The 17,962-nt window shown below is 40.9% G+C and overlaps 1 protein-coding gene across 1 annotated transcript in view; it reads left to right on the plus strand.

The window, feature by feature from the left end:
- Positions 1 to 17,962, plus strand: part of BPTF (bromodomain PHD finger transcription factor) — an 82,830-nt gene that overhangs the window by 26,342 nt on the left and 38,526 nt on the right. The window contains exons 3-7 of the mRNA XM_019516560.1: positions 9,722 to 9,945; positions 12,826 to 13,035; positions 13,526 to 13,711; positions 17,151 to 17,309; positions 17,451 to 17,626. Of these exons, the coding sequence (XP_019372105.1) occupies positions 9,722 to 9,945; positions 12,826 to 13,035; positions 13,526 to 13,711; positions 17,151 to 17,309; positions 17,451 to 17,626 (955 nt within the window). The remainder of the gene's footprint in view (positions 1 to 9,721; positions 9,946 to 12,825; positions 13,036 to 13,525; positions 13,712 to 17,150; positions 17,310 to 17,450; positions 17,627 to 17,962) is intronic.

Here is a 17,962-nt window from a genome sequence, read left to right on the forward strand (position 1 = left end):
CTTTTCTCCGCACAGGGAAGGAGCCCAGGGCAAAGCTGAGCGTGGAGGAGAAGCAGCCCTTCCCACGCCTGGTGCCACACACTACAGCTGCTTGCAGCCTGCATGGGGCTGTCCGGAGCAGGCACAGGCAGCCCCACATGGGCTGCAAGCAGCTGCAGTGCGGGGCACCGGGCATGGGCGGGGAGGGGCAGCTTCCGCCCCCTGCAATCCTTCCCTGCCTGGGGTCCCCCCCAGCTTATCTGAGCTTCCCGCGCTGGGCCAGCCACATGCTCCCAGCCCAGAAACCCCAGCTGGGGCTTCCAGCTGGGGGCTGGGGCTGGGCGGGCCCACTATTGCTGGAACCCGCTGGGCTTCATTTTTGACAGGAACCAAGGGCAGAGAAATATTGATTTCCTAAGTGTTTTTTTTTTTAGGGGTCCCCCAGGGGCTGGATAGAATGGCCTCATGGCTGGATTCGTCCCATGGGCCGTATTTTGCCCACCCCCGACTTAAAGTATTTACCTCGCTGCACACAACGCAAAGATTGGTGATGTAGACGTTCTTTGCTTTACTTAAATGTTCTCTGTAGAGCAAAGACATTTAGCTTCAGTAATATTAAAGTACTTGTCTTGGCAGGAGCCGGGGGTCTGACCCTTGGCTGGCTGGCTAGGCTGACCAGGCACAATTTGCACCTGGCAGTCACCATCTACAAGTATGTTTGGTCATAGTTAATGACTCCACCCTAAGATGGTACTGTCCCTGACAATTAAAATTAAGCGAGTTAATTTACTGCACCCTAATATCGGTGCACATGTAGATGCTGATGCTTTGCTGCAGAGCTATTTAGTCAACTCCTCAAGTAATGTGCATGTGTAGATGTACCCAGTTTGCATGAATGTGACATTTTCCAAAGTACCTTGACAAGCATCGGTCTCTAGCTGTTGATTTTTTTTAAAAACAAAATACCGTGTCAAAAGGTCATCAGTGACTCCATCATTTTTAATACAGTAACTCTATCAACTGTATTTGTGCTAATGCACACCTGTACCTTTCCTTATTACATTTTACTTGGCTGTAGTTTAGGTCTTAGAATTTTCCGTTGGAGAAGCTGCTTAACCAGAGTCTCTGAAAATGAAGAAGAAATGAGAGACAAATAATTGTTAGGATTCACTGAGAACTGCAAGTCAAGTTCCCAGATAACTTTGCAGCCTCTAAATCCCTCTGTCAAACATAGTTATTATCATTAAACGTTAGAGGGATACTGTTTTTGCTTTTAATAAACACAGATTGGAACATTGGTGACATGAGCCAGGAAATGTCATACATGGAAGTCATACCCCCCCCTCCCAGAACTGTCAATCACTCCATAATTCAGCTTCATTCACTTATCAAATAGAGCAGGAGCAGCAGAAATGTACATATTTAGTGAAGTACAACTTCTTAAAATGAAAGCACAAGACTAGTATGGAGTAGAAAAACCATGCGTTTTCTGGACTGCCGTGTGGTTGCAGCCAGCATAAATGAGGGGGAATGCTTAATCTGCATAGTTGAAAGTAAAATAGTACAGCTCTTTCATCAATGGTTATTTTATGAACAGACTGACATTGAAGAAATCCTCAACAAGCCCCACTTGTGTTTTTTTTTAAACTGGCACTTGCTGTTGCTTTCTTTCATTGTGCCATTGTGTTTTCCTAATTGGGCATGCACTGTTCTTTTATCTCATTTGTGGGATTTCGGACGTTCCATACTTGAAAAGAATCAAAAATATGTGATTCCTCTTGTGACTTTCCCTATTTAGCCAGTTGTCAGTGGGCTGGTGGCGTGTTTTTGGTACCCCAGACACGTTTGAAATGGACAGAAGTTCCTCTGGGCTGTTTTTGTAAATCTAGGCTCAAACTTCCAGGCAGGAGCTTGACATCCAATTGCATTCCTACAACTTGGACAAACATGAATTTGGAGCATGTCGGTGTTGTGCAGATATGTACCCCCTTCCCAAGCACTTCAAAATGGCTATGAAAGCATGTTGCAGTGATGCTCTCTAGCCAAGGGACTGGAGAACATTAATTCCTTGTGTCTCAGCCTCTCATTTCTGGAGGTTTCCAGGGACAGCCACATTCATAGGACATTGCTTGTTGATTGTCCTTCCTGCTCCCCTTTTCCCCTCCTCCCCCCCCCCTTGGGTGGGTGGGGAGCAGAGCCCTGGGGTGCTGGAGGACTGAGCAAGCTCCTGTTGGCTGTGCTAGAGGGTACAGACTTTAGGAAGTTCTGCTTCATGCACAAATGTCTGCGCCGTGGCCCTGCTCTCCACCACCAGTTCTGACGGAGACGGCCTTAGGACGGTAAATTAAGGAATCCAGGAAGATTCCTCTGACGTGGTACGTTCTGCTTCAGTTGCTGGTAGTGTTGAGGTTCCAATAAATTGGAGGCCTCAGTTCCATGTATTTGTACCCCCTTTGCCCCCACCTCCACGCACACATGCTACTAGCAGATCACTTGGAAAATGTTGGAGCAATCCATTTGCTAAAGCAGTTTCAGGCTTAACAGCAACCCACATTCATCTTCTCTTGCTAGCTTTACTGTGCAAGGTTCCTCTTGGCTTCAAGACGCAGTGACCAGGTCAGAGGTGAAAAAAAGATACTTACATGTCTTCACTCATTGGTAGAGCAGGCTACTTTTGCCCCAGATGTACCTGAAATAGGCAGCAGTTATAGACCCAATTCCTATGTCAGTCTGAGTTTATCCCTCTTTACCCATCTTGGTCACTCTGGACAGTACTGACTTACCAAGTGCGTTCATTCCAATGTGTTCTGGGTTTAAACAATTTGTAAGACTGGTAAGGATCTCTCCCCCTCTCTTAATAGAAAGTCCAGACCTCTGTCTTCCTTGCCTGGGAACAGGTTTCCAGAAAACCTGAATGGAGGTGGACTGTTCTCAGTGGTGGCAAATGACAGAACAAGGAGCAGCGGTCTCAAGTTGCAGGAAGGGAAGTTTAGGTTAGATATTAGGAATAATTTTCTCACTAGAAGGGTAGTAAAATACTGGAACAGGTTACCCAGAGATGTGATGGAAGCTCCATCCTTAGTGGTTTTCAAGACCTGGCTAGACAAAGCTTTGGCTGGAATGATCTAGTTGGGCTGGTCCTGCTTTGAGCAGGGGGTTGGATTAGATGTGACCTCCTCAGGTCCCTTCCAGCCGTAACTTTCTATGATTAAAACCCAGTTAATGAGGCAGGGGGATTCAAAACCTTTGTTCTTTGCACCTTAAGGTCTCGTAGCCTTCAGGATAGCAACAAATAGCAGACAGTATCATATAAATCGGTAACATTCCTCTTCTCGGAAGTGGTTCAAACAGCCAAGAAGTTCTTCAGCTTTAATTTCATAATAGAAAAAATAACAGGAAGATTTTACCAACTGTTGCATCTGTTTAAGCTGAATCTGGTTATGCTTCTGATACAAGGGTGCACCACAATGTAATCTGTACTTCTTCCATCTTGAGGAGGGTGTTCTTCGTATTTTAGATGATTGAAGCCACAAATTCTGCCTACACTTCTCAGTCAGAGTGGATCACTGCTGATCTGAGCTCTCTTTCGTACCTAGTGTTTACATAATGAAGGCCTTTCCAACAGTGGGAGAGCAGGCTACATCCAAATTTCCTATTACCATCTGTTCAAACCTGTCGTACTGAGCAGCTGCTGCTCGTATCTGTAGAATTATCCAGGTGTTGGTAGTCAAGTATCAGAAGAGCTGTGTAATCAAATATCAAGCTTGTTTTCCTGCAGTCTCATTTTTTGGACAAATGCCAGTTTCATCTTGTATTTGAAGGGGAATTCCTTTGATCAAAGGATGGATTTGTGGTCATTTTTTGTGTTGTAGACCAATAGGATGTGGTAGGGATGGCTGGTGCTGTTAACTGGAGCTATGGGGCAGGAGGGCTTTGTCTGCTTCACCATGTATGTCAATGTTCAGATTTGGGACAAAGGAAGCCCAACACAAAGGCAGAGGTCTGTTTTGCTTCCTTCAGTGTCAAACCATGCATGAGTTCAATGGGGTGCTGAGGAGCAACTCTAGAATTGAAGGGGAAATGAACACTTGTTTGTTCACAATAGAATAGCAGGCAAGATTAGGAATAAGCTGCCTCTTTCTGATGAGGCTTAGTTACAGACTGTTATTTGACATCAGCTCCTCAGGTGCAGCCCACTGCCCATAAACCATCCTACTGAGCAGTTCCAACATAAATTGGATCTTAGCCACTTTAGCACCAGTGGCCTGTTAGAATCATTGAGTCATAGGAAATGAGGGTGCCTGTACACGAGCAGGGAATTATCACGCTCCAGCATCTCATGCATCAGCATCCCCACACTTCATAATGGTGTTGGGGGTGCTTTAGATAAAGCCTGTTCTCTGAGCTTTAGAGAAAGCGGCCCCAACACTATTTTGAAGTATGGGCATGCTGATACACAAGGTGCTTCAGGTGCTTTAATTAGAGGCACGTCAGGAGGTCATCCAGTTCTACCCCCGCTCAAAGCGGGACCGTCCCCAGCTAGATCATCCCAGCCAAATCTTTGTCAACCCGGACCTCAAAAACCTCCAAGGATGGAGAGTCCGCCACCTCTCTGGGTAACTGTTCCAGTGCTTTACTACCTTCCTAGTGAGAGAGTGTTTCCTCATATTGAACTTAACTTCCCTTGCTGCAACTTGAGCCCATTGCTCCTTGTTGTGTCCACTGGGACCAGTCCAGCTCCACTGTTCTTTCACTAAGCAGTGATTAAGTGACCCACCCTAACAAACCAGGTCCACAAAGATAAATGCAGAATTAAATCATTAACATACTAAAGTTCCAGCAATCCATGCTTTGAAAACCTTAATATTTTTTAGTATTCCCTGGGAGAGTTTGGACCAGGCCAAACCCCATGGGAAAGAAGGGGGACTGCCAAATGTTGCGCTCTGGAAATGCATGAAACTCTGGAGAGTGGCTCTTATTCAGCTCCTCTATGTCATCTTATGAACAGCCAAATCAAAAACAACTGATAGATCTAAATAAAATTTGCACAAATATGTGGTAATAACTAGTTCCATATCCAGGGAAGCAGAAAACTAAAAGCCCTCTAGTGCACCCAGTATCACCTTTTGGCTCCAGAAGTGTAATCCATACCTTGCTTGAATGCTTTAGTACTTATTTTTTAATCAGTGTTGGAAATGTTGCTGTCATCCATCACCATGCTTTCCATCTAACCCAGTGGTGCTCAGCTGTTTGGTGCAGCAGGCCGGATGAGTGGTGTGGGGCCAGTCAGTTGGCCAGATTGGGCCCCATCCTACCTCCCTCAACCCCACACCATCAAATCGTGGCCATACACTGCCTCTGTGCATTGAACTAGGATATTGTCCAGCCCATGGGGCTCTCCACCAGCCTGGATATATGGCAGTAGGGAAATGCCAGTTGCCACCACTGCTACCTTGCTGCCAAATTTTTGGACCCTTGGCAAACCCTGTGGGCTGGATGACATAGCTCAACAGGCTGGGGGTTGAGCATGTGTACGCTAACCCATTTGTTTTAGGGGATATTTTTAGCATCTTTTTTGCTCTACCAACTGGAATAGGCCTTATTGTCACATTACTGCCTGAGGAAAACCTGCTCTTGTGAAACCCACTTCTGTCTGCCTTTTGTTTCTCTTCCTTTTCCAGCCTTTCACTGTTTCACAAAGATAAGGAAAGTAGACTTTCTCTTATCCTCGTTACTTCCTGCTTTGTGCAAATCTTAATTCCATCAGATTAACAGTGGACAGGGAAATCAGTCCCCCCAGTCATTGTTTCAAGCTGTTTGCAGATTCGGGTAGAAATCGCTGCATCAGTTTACATTTGATAGATTCTCTCTGCAAGCCATGAAAGCAGGAAAGCTAGTGAAAGCTAAGGGTTAACACAAGATGCGTCCCAGAGGCTGCACCTGGTCTCTGGGGTGTATGTTGTAGGTATATTGAAGCTTACGGACTTCAGAGTTCTCCCTGTCCGAGCAGTAGTTGTACTGCTTGTTTGCAGGAGGGTTTTGCCTGTTAGAGTTGTTTCTTCCACAGTTCATTACTCTCAATTCTTCCAAATGGGATTTACGCTTTTCTCACCCATAGATGATATTTTTTAGTGTGTTGATACCACAAAAAACAACTCCTTGAGATTTTAGTGAATAAATACAGAACTGAAAGCCAAATTGAGAACAAACTCTACATGTTTTACCCCATGAATCGATGTCAAGGTTTTGCTTATTAAAGCTGTTTGAGTCAGAATTGGCTACCTCATTTACCAAGGCCTTCATCCAAAGAGACAAGGGCATGATGGAAATTTGGATACATGAATTCTTTTGGGGAATACCATTGGGAGGAAAATCATATAAATTAGGGACTAAAAATAAACAGGCAAATAACTGAACTGATTCTTTTTTAGACGTTAATAATTTAATTCATTATAAAATGTCTACCTCATATTATGGGTAAAAGCATCACTTTATCATTTTGGTGGTAGGGGGAGACTTGGTTGCTTACTGAATTAAATGCAGTTATTCCTCTCTTTAGTCTCGTCGCCTTCAAACTAAAGCGACTGGAATTCTGAATGCTAAAGTCGTTTGACAAATCAGAAAATTTGAGATAGTCTTACAAATCCAAAGGGCTAGGTAGTGGGCTAGTCAAGTTGTGTTAATTTTGGTTCTTGTTTTGATAATTGTAATAAAACACAAGCTGGTCTTGCTGAGACTATCCAGCTCTCGTGGTTATTAAAAGAAGTTATTCCAACTTCTTTTGCTTTGTTCTTTTCTTTTGTTCTTTTCAGACATGAGGGTAACATATCTAAAGTGATTTGTTTTCTCCTGCTGCTTAAGTAAACTGCTCTTATTTTTCATGTCTCTATAAGCAGAGAATAGGAATAGCTTGCTAAACCTGCAGTCTCTGCTAGTACAGGTGTGCATTTCTAGACATCTTTGTGCTTCACAGATTCATAGATGTAGGGTCAGAAGGGACCTGAGCAGATCATCAAGTCCAACCCCCTGCCCTGGGCAGGAGTGAATACTGGGCTCATATGACCCCAGCTAGGTAGTTATCAAGCCTCCTTTTAAAGACCCCTGAGGCAGGAGCCAGCACTACTTCCCTTGAAAGTTGGTTCCAGATCCTAGCCGCCCTGACTTAGCAGTAGTGCTTCCTGATGTCTAGCCTGAACCTACTCTCAGTCAACTTGTGGCTGTTATTCCTTGTTACTCTGGGATGTGCTCGGGGGAACAGGGTCTCACCCATTCCCCGCTGATCCCTCCTGGTAAGTTTATAGATGGCCACTAGTTGCCCTTTCAGCCTTCTCTGCGTTTACTCAAAATAGTGGGTGGCATGAGGGGGGAGAAAACGCACAGATTTTCCAGCCCTGTTGTTTTGTTATTGTGCATACGTGATCCGAAAGGTGGAGTGGTTAGAGCAGCAGCTTTCAACTTCTTGAGGCACCTTTCTGTAACTTTCTAAATTAAGCAGCACCCTCAGTGGATGTGGGTAGATGCTCCTTTTCCATGTGCAAGGGAGATGTACCTTCAGAGGAGCACGCTTGATGTACTGTGCAAGGAAGTACACTTCAGAGTCCCATTGCTCCCCAGTTGAAAAGCACTTGCTTAGAGTTTGAGCGTATCTAAAAAAGTGAGTCCTAGGTCACCCCATTGACTCTTACCCCTTTGTGATTTAGCACCCTTTTATCTTTATATGGTTCCTGGTTTTGTTGGGGTCTTAGTCCATAACACAGCAGACTTCTTAAATGGATATTGAGCACCTTAGATGGATATTCGTTCCTGGAATGGAAAGAAAAAAATAGGATTTAAGCTGTTATTTCATACCTTGGTGTGACATTTTTAAAGGAACCTTGCTACAACACGGTGGGAAGAAGTGAGATGAGGAGGAGGGAAGGAAGCCAGCCTTTGAAGGCATTTATATTAAATAAGTACATGGTCCACACAGCAGCAGATGACTAGCTGGGTGGCATTATGGGTCAGGTAGCTAAAGAGAAATCTGCTAGATGAAGCATCTCATGTACTTTATAGCTAAAGCAGGAGCTCAGCATGGCAAACAAACCTGCCTGTTGATAAATAGTGATGCCATTAAAAGATGGGCTTATCAACAATTATACACTCAGCAAATGATGTTAGTAAGCAGTAACCTGACTGTCTAGACCCTACACCAGCTCTGCCATCCCTTCCCACTCTTATCATTGCAGTGGGCTGTCTGCCAAGGAAATCCAACAAAAGAGCAATAAAGAAATACAATGCAGCAGGCATGTGTTCACTTCCCCTTCCTCTTTATTCTTCTGCCAGTTTTTTTTCTTTCCATTCTGTACTCCATTCTAACTTTCTCTTTCCTTGCTATGTAAATACTGTATCTTCCCCCATGTACTGTTTTTTTTCATTTCCACTCCTCTGTGCTTCCACAGTCTCTTTATTTTAACTGCTTCAGATCCTATCATGAGCAGATCCGTTTTCTTGGTTTAGATGAAATATGGCTTAAACTAGAAAAACATACAGTTGAGGCTAAGCATTGGATTACTCCACAGAGATGACCAAGAGCAAAGGGCTGACAACATAAACTTTTTTTTGAATGAATACCTCTGACATGTGGTACATGTGAACAGTCTGCAAATTTTTCTTAAATAAGCAACTTCTTGGAAACCTCTCAAAATAAACGAAAATATGCTAAGCTATTACTCTCAGATGATAGAAGAAAGATAAGAGGAGTAAATTGATTAACCAGACTCTCATGCCTTTTGCAAGTCCTTTCTAATGGCAATTTTGCAATATGCCAGGTTTTTTGTCAAGATTAAAAACACATTTTGAAATAACATTTAGAAAAGCATCAGTTTAATATTAAAAGTAATATTGAAACAACTTCCAGTCCCCTCATAATTATACAGCTTAAAAGAAATTTGGATTTCTGTCCTAAATATATTTGAATTTGCTGACAATCTGGCTCACTTTTATATTCCCAATATAGAATGTGTCCTTGAATATAGATGATCAATCACTGCAAGGATTCTGTATTCCTGAATTAATGAAGCTGGGTTACCCCCTTTCTTATGAAAAGCCCACAAGAAGGGGGAGTTAGTGAGAAAAATCCAGCAAGTTTCCCATTATGGATCTGGGTTGGTTGAAAGTTTGCTGGGCAGCCTTAGGTGGAGAGGAGAAAACAGCTGGACTGCCACAACCTCCAGATCCTTGAGAGCTAAGTGGAGCTTGCTTCTCCGTTACTCTTGTGCTCTTGTGTACAAGTGTACACTATACGTATGGTAATACAGAATGTCTTGTGGTTATAGTGTCCCCCATCCTCAAATTTCCTGACTCTGGTATATCAAAATGTATTGAACAAAATAACGCGTCCTGTCTAGGAGAGCTGGATGGAGCAGGGCATTTAACATTGTGATGATTTGCAAATAAATTGAACAAATCCTGTATCCAACCTAAATGAATCAAATATGAGGAAGTTATTACTGGGAAAGTGGTCGTGGCAGTGCAGCTTTTGGAGGGCAGGGGGACATAACGTTGAGGGGAAAGGGACATTTGTAGGTGAAAAGAGTCACTTGTGTGCTGAACTTGAGTAGCCTAAAGTGAACTACAAATGTTAACAATTCCTCCTTCTTTAGGCTTTCTTACTTAATATTTTCTTCAAAAAGTCTGGGATGGGATAAGTGGTCTCTTTTTTTCTGCATGTATCTAAAGTCTTTTTAAAAAATTGTTATTGCAGAGAGGAAGATTCAGACAATGAGAAGGAGAAGAGAATCTGGTACTATAGCACAAAGATCCAGCTAGCGGAGTTAATTGAATGCCTAGATAAAGATTACTGGGAAGCTGACCTTTGCAAAACTCTGGAAGAAATGCGTGAGGAAGTTCATCGGCATATGGATATTACAGAAGATCTTACTAACAAAGCACGTGGTAACAACAAATCTTTCCTGGCTGCAGCAAATGGTAAGAATATCTCCTCTGCCCTTAGTGAGAATGAATGTTAAATGTTGTCGTATGACTTGACTTTAAACTAGTGATCTGTTTCTGGTTTATAAGAAGTATGAGATGCATTATGCAAACATGTGCTTCCTGCTTTGCCTATATAGGCTTGGTAGAGGTTGCATTTCCATTTTCTTTGATGTAATGTGCCATTTAGGCATTTAAGACAGAAATACATTGGATAAAGGCAGTGTCTATTACCAAAAATTAAGTGGAGACAAGTCACTACTTCTTATTATTGGTGATGTCCCAAAATGTAACTGTCCTTTTATGCTAACTCTGATATTTTATAGAGGAGAAGGAAATAGAATTGACTGCAAATAATATCTGAATTGCCTACAGAACTTGTTTACTTTTAGTTACATTAAACTTCTGTTCGCATACTGTGTGATATATCCATATGTATGCAGTGGTCTTCCTAATTAGCAGGATTCCTGGTTTTCTCTGATTTAAAAAAAAATCCTCAATTCTGGGTTTAAAAAAAAAAGTAACCCCAAATCCACATTTTCCAGGATTTAAATGAAACACCACTAACAGGTAGGTAGATAGATAGTGTTGTTTCATTTTAATCATGAAAAAATGTGGATTTGGGTAACTTTTTTGTAACCGAAATCTGAGGATTTTTTTACTTTGGAGAAAACCAGGATCCCTGCTAATAACCAGGAAATGGGACAGTTTTCCTATCAACCATTAATAAAGATAAATATGACAGTCAGTGTAAGTTAACAATGTTATTCAGCCTTGACATTTTTAATAATATTTCACTTCTCTGTAGATCTTTTTTGGTTAAAATTTGAAGTCTGAGCCTATTATTGCAGTTGCCCAGTGCCATCAGTGTTCTTCTTGGCTGCTGAGCTATAAATTAATGTTACTTGTCAGAATTTCTAACCAGCAGTTTGATATAAAGCAAATATTAAGTGCTACTGAATAAACTAATATCTTAAGTGTAATTAAATAATGTTGCTGCTAGTATTAAATGAAAAAAATATGCTTTATGTGTATGTTAAGAATGTGGATTAAGAGTAGAAATAAGCACAATAAATTTTTGTTCTGATGAGAGAGACCTAATTCTGTAAGTCAGTGTGACTTGGCGCTTGGTATAATCTGACTTCTTTGGATTGCTTTAATGAAGTACAAAATTTAAGGAACTTGTAAGCAGAGAAAACAAGTAGGGGAAATTCACCCCAAAAAGACGTCTTGACTTGTATAGAAGCTATGTCTGGACCCGGCTTTGCACATGTGGCCTGGTGAAGTTCATGGTTTGTATACTTAGCGTGTAGATTCCTCTTTCAGGTCACCTTGGTGAAGGAATTAATTCTATAGCACATGCATTTTTTTCCTTTTAAACCTTTTATTCTTTCTAAGAGACAAAACACATCAAAGTCACTTCAGCTGTACTAAATTGAATATTAGGGTTTTAGCTGAGTGTTTCAAACTATATATGTTGATGAAAGGAGTTTCATTAGCTGAAGCATCTGATTACTAACATTTTGAAGTCTAGAAAAATGTCACTGTATGTTGTAAGCAAAGCAGCTGCAAACAATGATCTGGGAATATGAGATGGCAAAAATAAAAAAAAAATCATACTTCACAGTTCATATAAAATCACTGGTACTGTGCTGGAAGCCAAGGTGGGATTGGAGTAAGAATGAGAGGACACGTGGAAAAGGTCTTGGCTGGATGAGAATGTCGACAAATGAAGTCTGAGCTGTAAGCAGCGGAGGGCATCTTTGAGTGCCCTTCACTGATAGCCAGGCTGTCTAACTCCCCGTGCCATGGCCCTACGCCTACTCTCCACTCTCCCTGCTGTGCCCCACTGCGCTGTCCTGCCCCTGGAGTGGGGGCAGCCAGCAAAAGCCAGAGGAGGGAGGGGAGAGCCCAGACAGCCCCACGTTTATAATCGGTCAATATTTCAATGGCGAAGTGCTCAGAGAACTTCGTGACGCCTGGCTGAGAAGCAAGAATTGCATTTTGTGTGAACTTTGACACTTTCAACATTTTTATTCTTCATGTAAATGAACTGAAAATTTTTTCATAAAAGACACTGAGAGAAACCTTCCTTTTGAATTTTTGGGAGTGGGGGTAGAAATGAACACATTGCTGAGTCATCATAACTGGATTCTTCAGCTAAAAGCAGTTGGTCAAAAATTTGTACGCCAGCTCAATTTATTTATATTAGCAGTGTAAGTAATGTAAAAATAGCCTGAAGAGCCTCTTTGGAGGCAAATCTGATTCTGTAAATACATCTCTCTGCTTTACACTCAAATTAAAACAATGAGTTAAATTATTGGAGAGAGAGTTGTTTTCTGTTTTAGCCAGCAGTCAAAAAATGCTGGTCTATTTCCAAGTTGCATGAAGATTATTCAGTAATTTTTCTGAAAATTCTTGTGAACACCTAATTTTACCCCCAAAAAAAGGTGAGGATTTTTTAATACCCGTGCAGCTCCCCACCCCACCCCACAAAAATGAATTAAATTAATTTGTCTTGGAACAGAAGGGCTGAGTCAGCTCCTTTAACATCTGAACTTTGTTTCCACTGATGTCTGCATCAGACATCAAACTTAAAATAACCAAGGATTAAAATGGAAGTGGGTTTGGGTGTGTTTGGTGCACAACTACTTCATTCTAAGAAATCAAGAAGGGCCTTCAAAATGGCTGTGGTTTGAAAACAGAAAAATAAGGTGGGAAGCTAGATTTTAGTGTGCTTTTATCTCCAAGTGCCTAGCTTTTGTCCTTTTAAATGAAGATGCCTTTCACATTTCATGACTTAGCAATTTAAACTTATGGGTTTTGTAAAGGGTCTTTTGATACTTGTTGTCTGCATTTCAATTTTTATTACTCTAGATGAAATTTTGGATGCTCTGAGAATTAAAAGAGGAGAAATAGTGGAAGATAAAAATTCAGTAACTGATGAAACGGAGAAGGCCAAAAATGAGGCTGAAAACAGTGGCCAAACAGATCTGGAAAAAAGCAAGGAGGAATCTGCAGACCAACTACAGGACAAAACTGAGGAAACGTCACCTGAACAAGAGTCAGAAAAAGGAAAAGCAGAAGGTAAAGAATCCAGCACTGGTTTAGCAATTACATTTTCCTTTAAGAATAGCAACATTTGATATGAATTTGTTATATTAATGTTAAAAAAAATCCTTCTGAGAACACTTACCAGGATTTTTTTTAATTACTTGTAAAAAGACTCCTATTTTGTGGCTTCATTATTACCTTTTCCTCACTGTACTTGTTCACTTTTCAGAGAATTAATACATTTCTTTACTGCTGTTTTACAAAATAACCCAGTTTTAGCTCTGAGATGTCTGGAGCCCGTATCCACCAGTATCAGAAGACTGACTTCTAACGCTGCTTTTAATTAGAATTAGTAGGTTTTGGTCTGTTTGCATTCCTTGATCCCGAGAGACTGTTATCATTACAGTGGAGGTGAACTAGCTATATTTTGACACGACATGCTTCTTAGCATGGGTAAAGCCACATGATATTCTAAGCCAGTCTTTAGAATACTGTTACATTTTTGTTGTGCATTTTACTATAGAGCCAACAGTCGTTGGGGATAAAAGTATCTCTGTGACATCAAGCACTGATGGCAACACCACAAATCCTGCAGGAGAGACTAGTTCCTCTGAAGGGAAGAACACAGTGGGGTCTCAGTCAGAAACCTCTGATAGCAACCATGTGGCAGAGAAGAAGGTGGCATCAGAGCTCCCCCAGGATCTCTCAGGTACAGAGGGCACAACAGCAATGCCTCTGTAATTTGGGGAATCTTAATATTCCTTAAATTCTGGTTTGTCAACTAAAACCATTTACAGTGTATGTTCACTCATGCTGTTTGCTTGCAGTGCCATCCTTTACTGCTACGTTGTCATCTAACATTTCAAGGTTAATTTCCTTGCATTTAGTGCAGGGTATAGAGCCCCTTCCTGTCATTAGCATTTGCTTCCACATCTTCCAATTGTTATGGCTGAGCTTCTTTGTGTTCCTGTTTTCTGCATATTCTCTTCTAACATTTTTTTCTTCACATGCAAACCATAGTGGTGTTTAACATCCAACAAAACCGTATTTCAAGTTCTTGTTTGCGAATGGCCGTTAAATAACTAAACTTGTTGTGTACTATATAAACTACTAACAAGTGAGAAATCAGTGCTTGCGTTCATTCAAATGGGTTTATTAGATTGCCTGGAGAAAATTCTTGGGTGACCCCCAAAATCCATAAAATGCAACTTGATAACTTTTATATAGATAGCTCTCATAGCTTTATATTTTAAGCTTTGCTTTATTCTATGACTTTTAGAGCAATAGCATATTCCAACTTTAATTTTAGAATGCACATTTGGTACATTGAATCCATACCTATATTTTAGAGTGTTAAACTTGTTTTAGATTTGGTGTCATAACCATATTAGCATCAAAGAAGTTTATTTAAATTAGCCAATATTAAATGTAAAATTGCAAAAATTGCATTTTTCACTTGTCAATATTACAGAGAGACTACCGTAGCTTTAATATAAAGCAGACCCAGTATCCTGAACTTGAATGTTGTTCTCAAAACTTTGTAACTGGGAAAGGATTGCATTGTGCTTCAAAAGCAAAATGTCTTTGCACACTATAATGCTTTCGGGTTGGTTATTTAATTTATTGTGTGATTTGCTATATTCAGGTCTTCTGTCCTAAATTACCATATTCTCCTCCACTTTTTACTTGTTTATTTTAGCAGGTTGTTTGCTAGTTGTATTAGCAGTTTTGCATGCATCCCCAAGAGGGAAAATATGCTTATTCTTGGGACAAAAACGTTAAATTTAAGGTTTTTAGACCACCCATTTACAAGTCAGCTATTGAATGCATTTTCAGTTGAAAAGGAAATAAAGACTATTACAGAAAGTGATGGGGAAAGTGTAGAGGTTTAGAGAGACTCTGAAATGTTTCTGCATTTACCTAGTTGTTTAAAAAATTCTTTTATACAGATGTGTCACTTTGGAATATGGGTTGCTTTTTATTCTGCTTAAGGAGGTGCCTCCAGCTCTCTCCTCATACTTTACTAGCTGACAGTTGGGCATGCTACAGGGCTCTTCATTCAGGAGGGAAGGGCTTTGAGCATATACGAGGCGGGCATTCATTCCCATGTGCGAGGAACTGGGACTGCCGTGCCAACCATATTACTTCTGGTTGAATACCACTCTGGACCTTGGTTCCTCATTTGGGTGTACGTGGGGGGCCTCTTCTTTCTCTTCCCCAAACACCAGGTGGTCCCAGCTGCCATGAACTCTGAATTTCTGCCATTAACTGTCAAAAAATACCCTTAACAATCGTTAAGGATAATGCATAGTGAGTCTCTCTCATGCCCGTACCTAAACACCTTGGCTACGTAGAATTTGTATGAATGCTCTAAAGGAAATTTTCTTTCAGTGTATATATGGATGGGCATTTTTATGTTGAAAATCTTTAGCTCATCCCATCAGAACATATATTCATCGTCTTCGCGTTTAATTCTAGATGATGAGGACCGAGCTAAGCAGTGGTAGCTAATTGCATCTAATTTAGGAATGGTGAATTTAAAATGTGGATTGAGAGCTTTACTTCATGAGGAACTGCCAGCTTAAAAAATAAAAACTTACTTATTTGCATTACTAATAGTAGCTCTGTTTATTAAAATTGAAGTGAAAAATATCAGTTTTCTATTTTGTTTTTTATTCCTCATTATGGATAATGCAAACAAACTAGTCATTTTTTCCATTTCCATGCATTAGCACAGTACTAATTTTTATTACATGTTTATATTATTCATGTTACTGTAATGGCTGGAAGCTCTAGTCTTGAACTGGAAATGCATTGTGCTAGTAAGCACTGTACGATGCATATACAGTTCCAATTTCAGACCCTGTGATCTAAATAGAAGACAGAAGGTGACAGACAGATGTACATTGAAAGAATAAAACAGTATTGGTCAGCATCATTAGCAGCTTAGCTGTATTTTTGTGTTTTAAGGATGGATTTGAAGTTTAATGGGATAGTTTTGTGGTTTTTTAGAGTGGTCCTCCCAAACTTGAAGGACAGCATGAGAGGTAGCCCTAAGGTGGTGTTTGAAGATCTGACATAGGGGCAGTAGATGTTGGTATTATAAGGTCCATGTGATATGGGAGCTGACTTCAATTCTGGGTGAAAAATGATAGAGAGAGGCTTTGAAAGTGAAAATAAACAGTTGTTGTGCAACTCGGTTGAAGAAGGAGAGCCAGTAGAGGGATGCCTAGAGGCGGGTAAGGGTCCAAGTGATAAGCTAGGAATGCTCTGCTCTGTATAGCAGCATTCTGTATGCGTGCAAGTGGAGCAAGATTGCATTTGAGAGTATGAGAACAAGGATATGGTGGTAAAAGGCCTCAACAGTAGTTTTAGTTGTCTGGATAGATGGGAAGTACTGTGTTTTAGACATGTAATATAGATTCTCAAGAAGAATAGAGGCATAGCTGGGATGTGAGGATATGGAGGATTGAGTTTAAGGGGATGGCTAGACATCCAGTTGAGAGATGTTGATGCAGGCTGAGATTTTAGTTGGGAAAGATGGATAGCTCTGGACTGCTATCTTGGTGATTTGTAGTTGAATTTGTTTGTGGATGAGACGATCAAGAACTAAGGTGAAGAGGAACAAGAAGGGAACCAAGGATACAGTCTATTGGACCTCTGCAGAAAGCTGGGAGGCTAAAAAGGGTCTTTTGAAGGAATAGGTAGAAAGGGAAAAGGGAACCAAGAAAGGAGAGTATCACAGAAGCCAAGAGGGAAGGATTTCAAGAGTTTATTTTGGGGCAGGGACTAAATGCTTCAGTGGAGGGATGTTCAAGTGCACATGTTTAAAAAAAAAATACACACACACACAAAATAGATATATTTCTGCCCTTTCTTTTATTAAACTTCCTTTTAAGGGCACAGTTTACTTAAGTGTGTCTGTTTAATCTATGAAAATTTTTAAAAATGCTTTCTCCTTCGAAGGATGCGGTCCTTTGGATGGGAGACCCCATCTTACAGGTATTTCTCTCCAGTCTAGCAAAGAGAAGTATAGTTTCAGTAGCTCATCCAACTTTTTTGAGAATTATGTCTAAAAAGGGGGAGAAAGATAAGCTTGCCTGGATACAGGAAACAAAAAATCTAAAAATCAGGTTTTTCTTTTTTAGAGGAAACTGGTGAGATGATTCCCAGCAGCAGTGCTAGTGTATCCACTGTGCCCCTGCAGTCAAACTTTGAAAACAGCAACAGCAGTGACCTGAACTCCATGCAGATGTCTGAAGATGCTGAAAATGGCGAAAGAGGATCACAGACCTCAGAGGAGACAGGTAAAATAATAACTTTGCTAGTCTTGTTCTGACTTTTATTCTTAAATTTTATAATTTTCTTATGTTAATCAGCAAAATTCCATATTCACAGTCTCATTCTTTGCTTCTTTGTTTAAAATCTTCTTTGTGTGGGTGGCGCAGCAGAGAAATCGAATGGTGAAAGAAGTGATTCTCCAGGGACAGGGAAAGGTACCCCTGGTTCAACTCGAATGGTCACCAGACTACGAAATCCGGATAGTAAGCTAAGCCAGATGAAAAACCAGCAGGTCGCTGCTGCAGCACATGAAGCAAATAAGTTATTTAAAGAAGGCCGAGAGGTTTGTATTTGTGTTAAGAATTTCTAAAACACAGGATTATGCTGTTTATGTGAATGTTCCTCTCTGAGCAAAATGAGGACTACTGGCATTGGAAGATGTGAGTGTACCTGAGAGACTCGGGTGCTGGAATTACCACATCAAAGGTTGCCTTTCCCATCTCACTTTCTATCTCTCTCTCTCTCACTTTGCTGGTAACTTCTGAATTACTGATGGGTGCAACAGTAAAAGAATAGAGGAGAGCCCCTTCCCTTCATTTAGAAGCTCAGGACAGTGATGGACTGGGTTGTTATACATGTCTAGACTGCCTACATGCATTTTTGTCCCAGGTTTTGATCA

Source organism: Gavialis gangeticus, unplaced genomic scaffold (genome assembly GCF_001723915.1).
Source record: "Gavialis gangeticus isolate Ggan-Ray unplaced genomic scaffold, GavGan_comp1, whole genome shotgun sequence".
Classification (NCBI taxonomy): domain Eukaryota; kingdom Metazoa; phylum Chordata; order Crocodylia; family Gavialidae; genus Gavialis; species Gavialis gangeticus.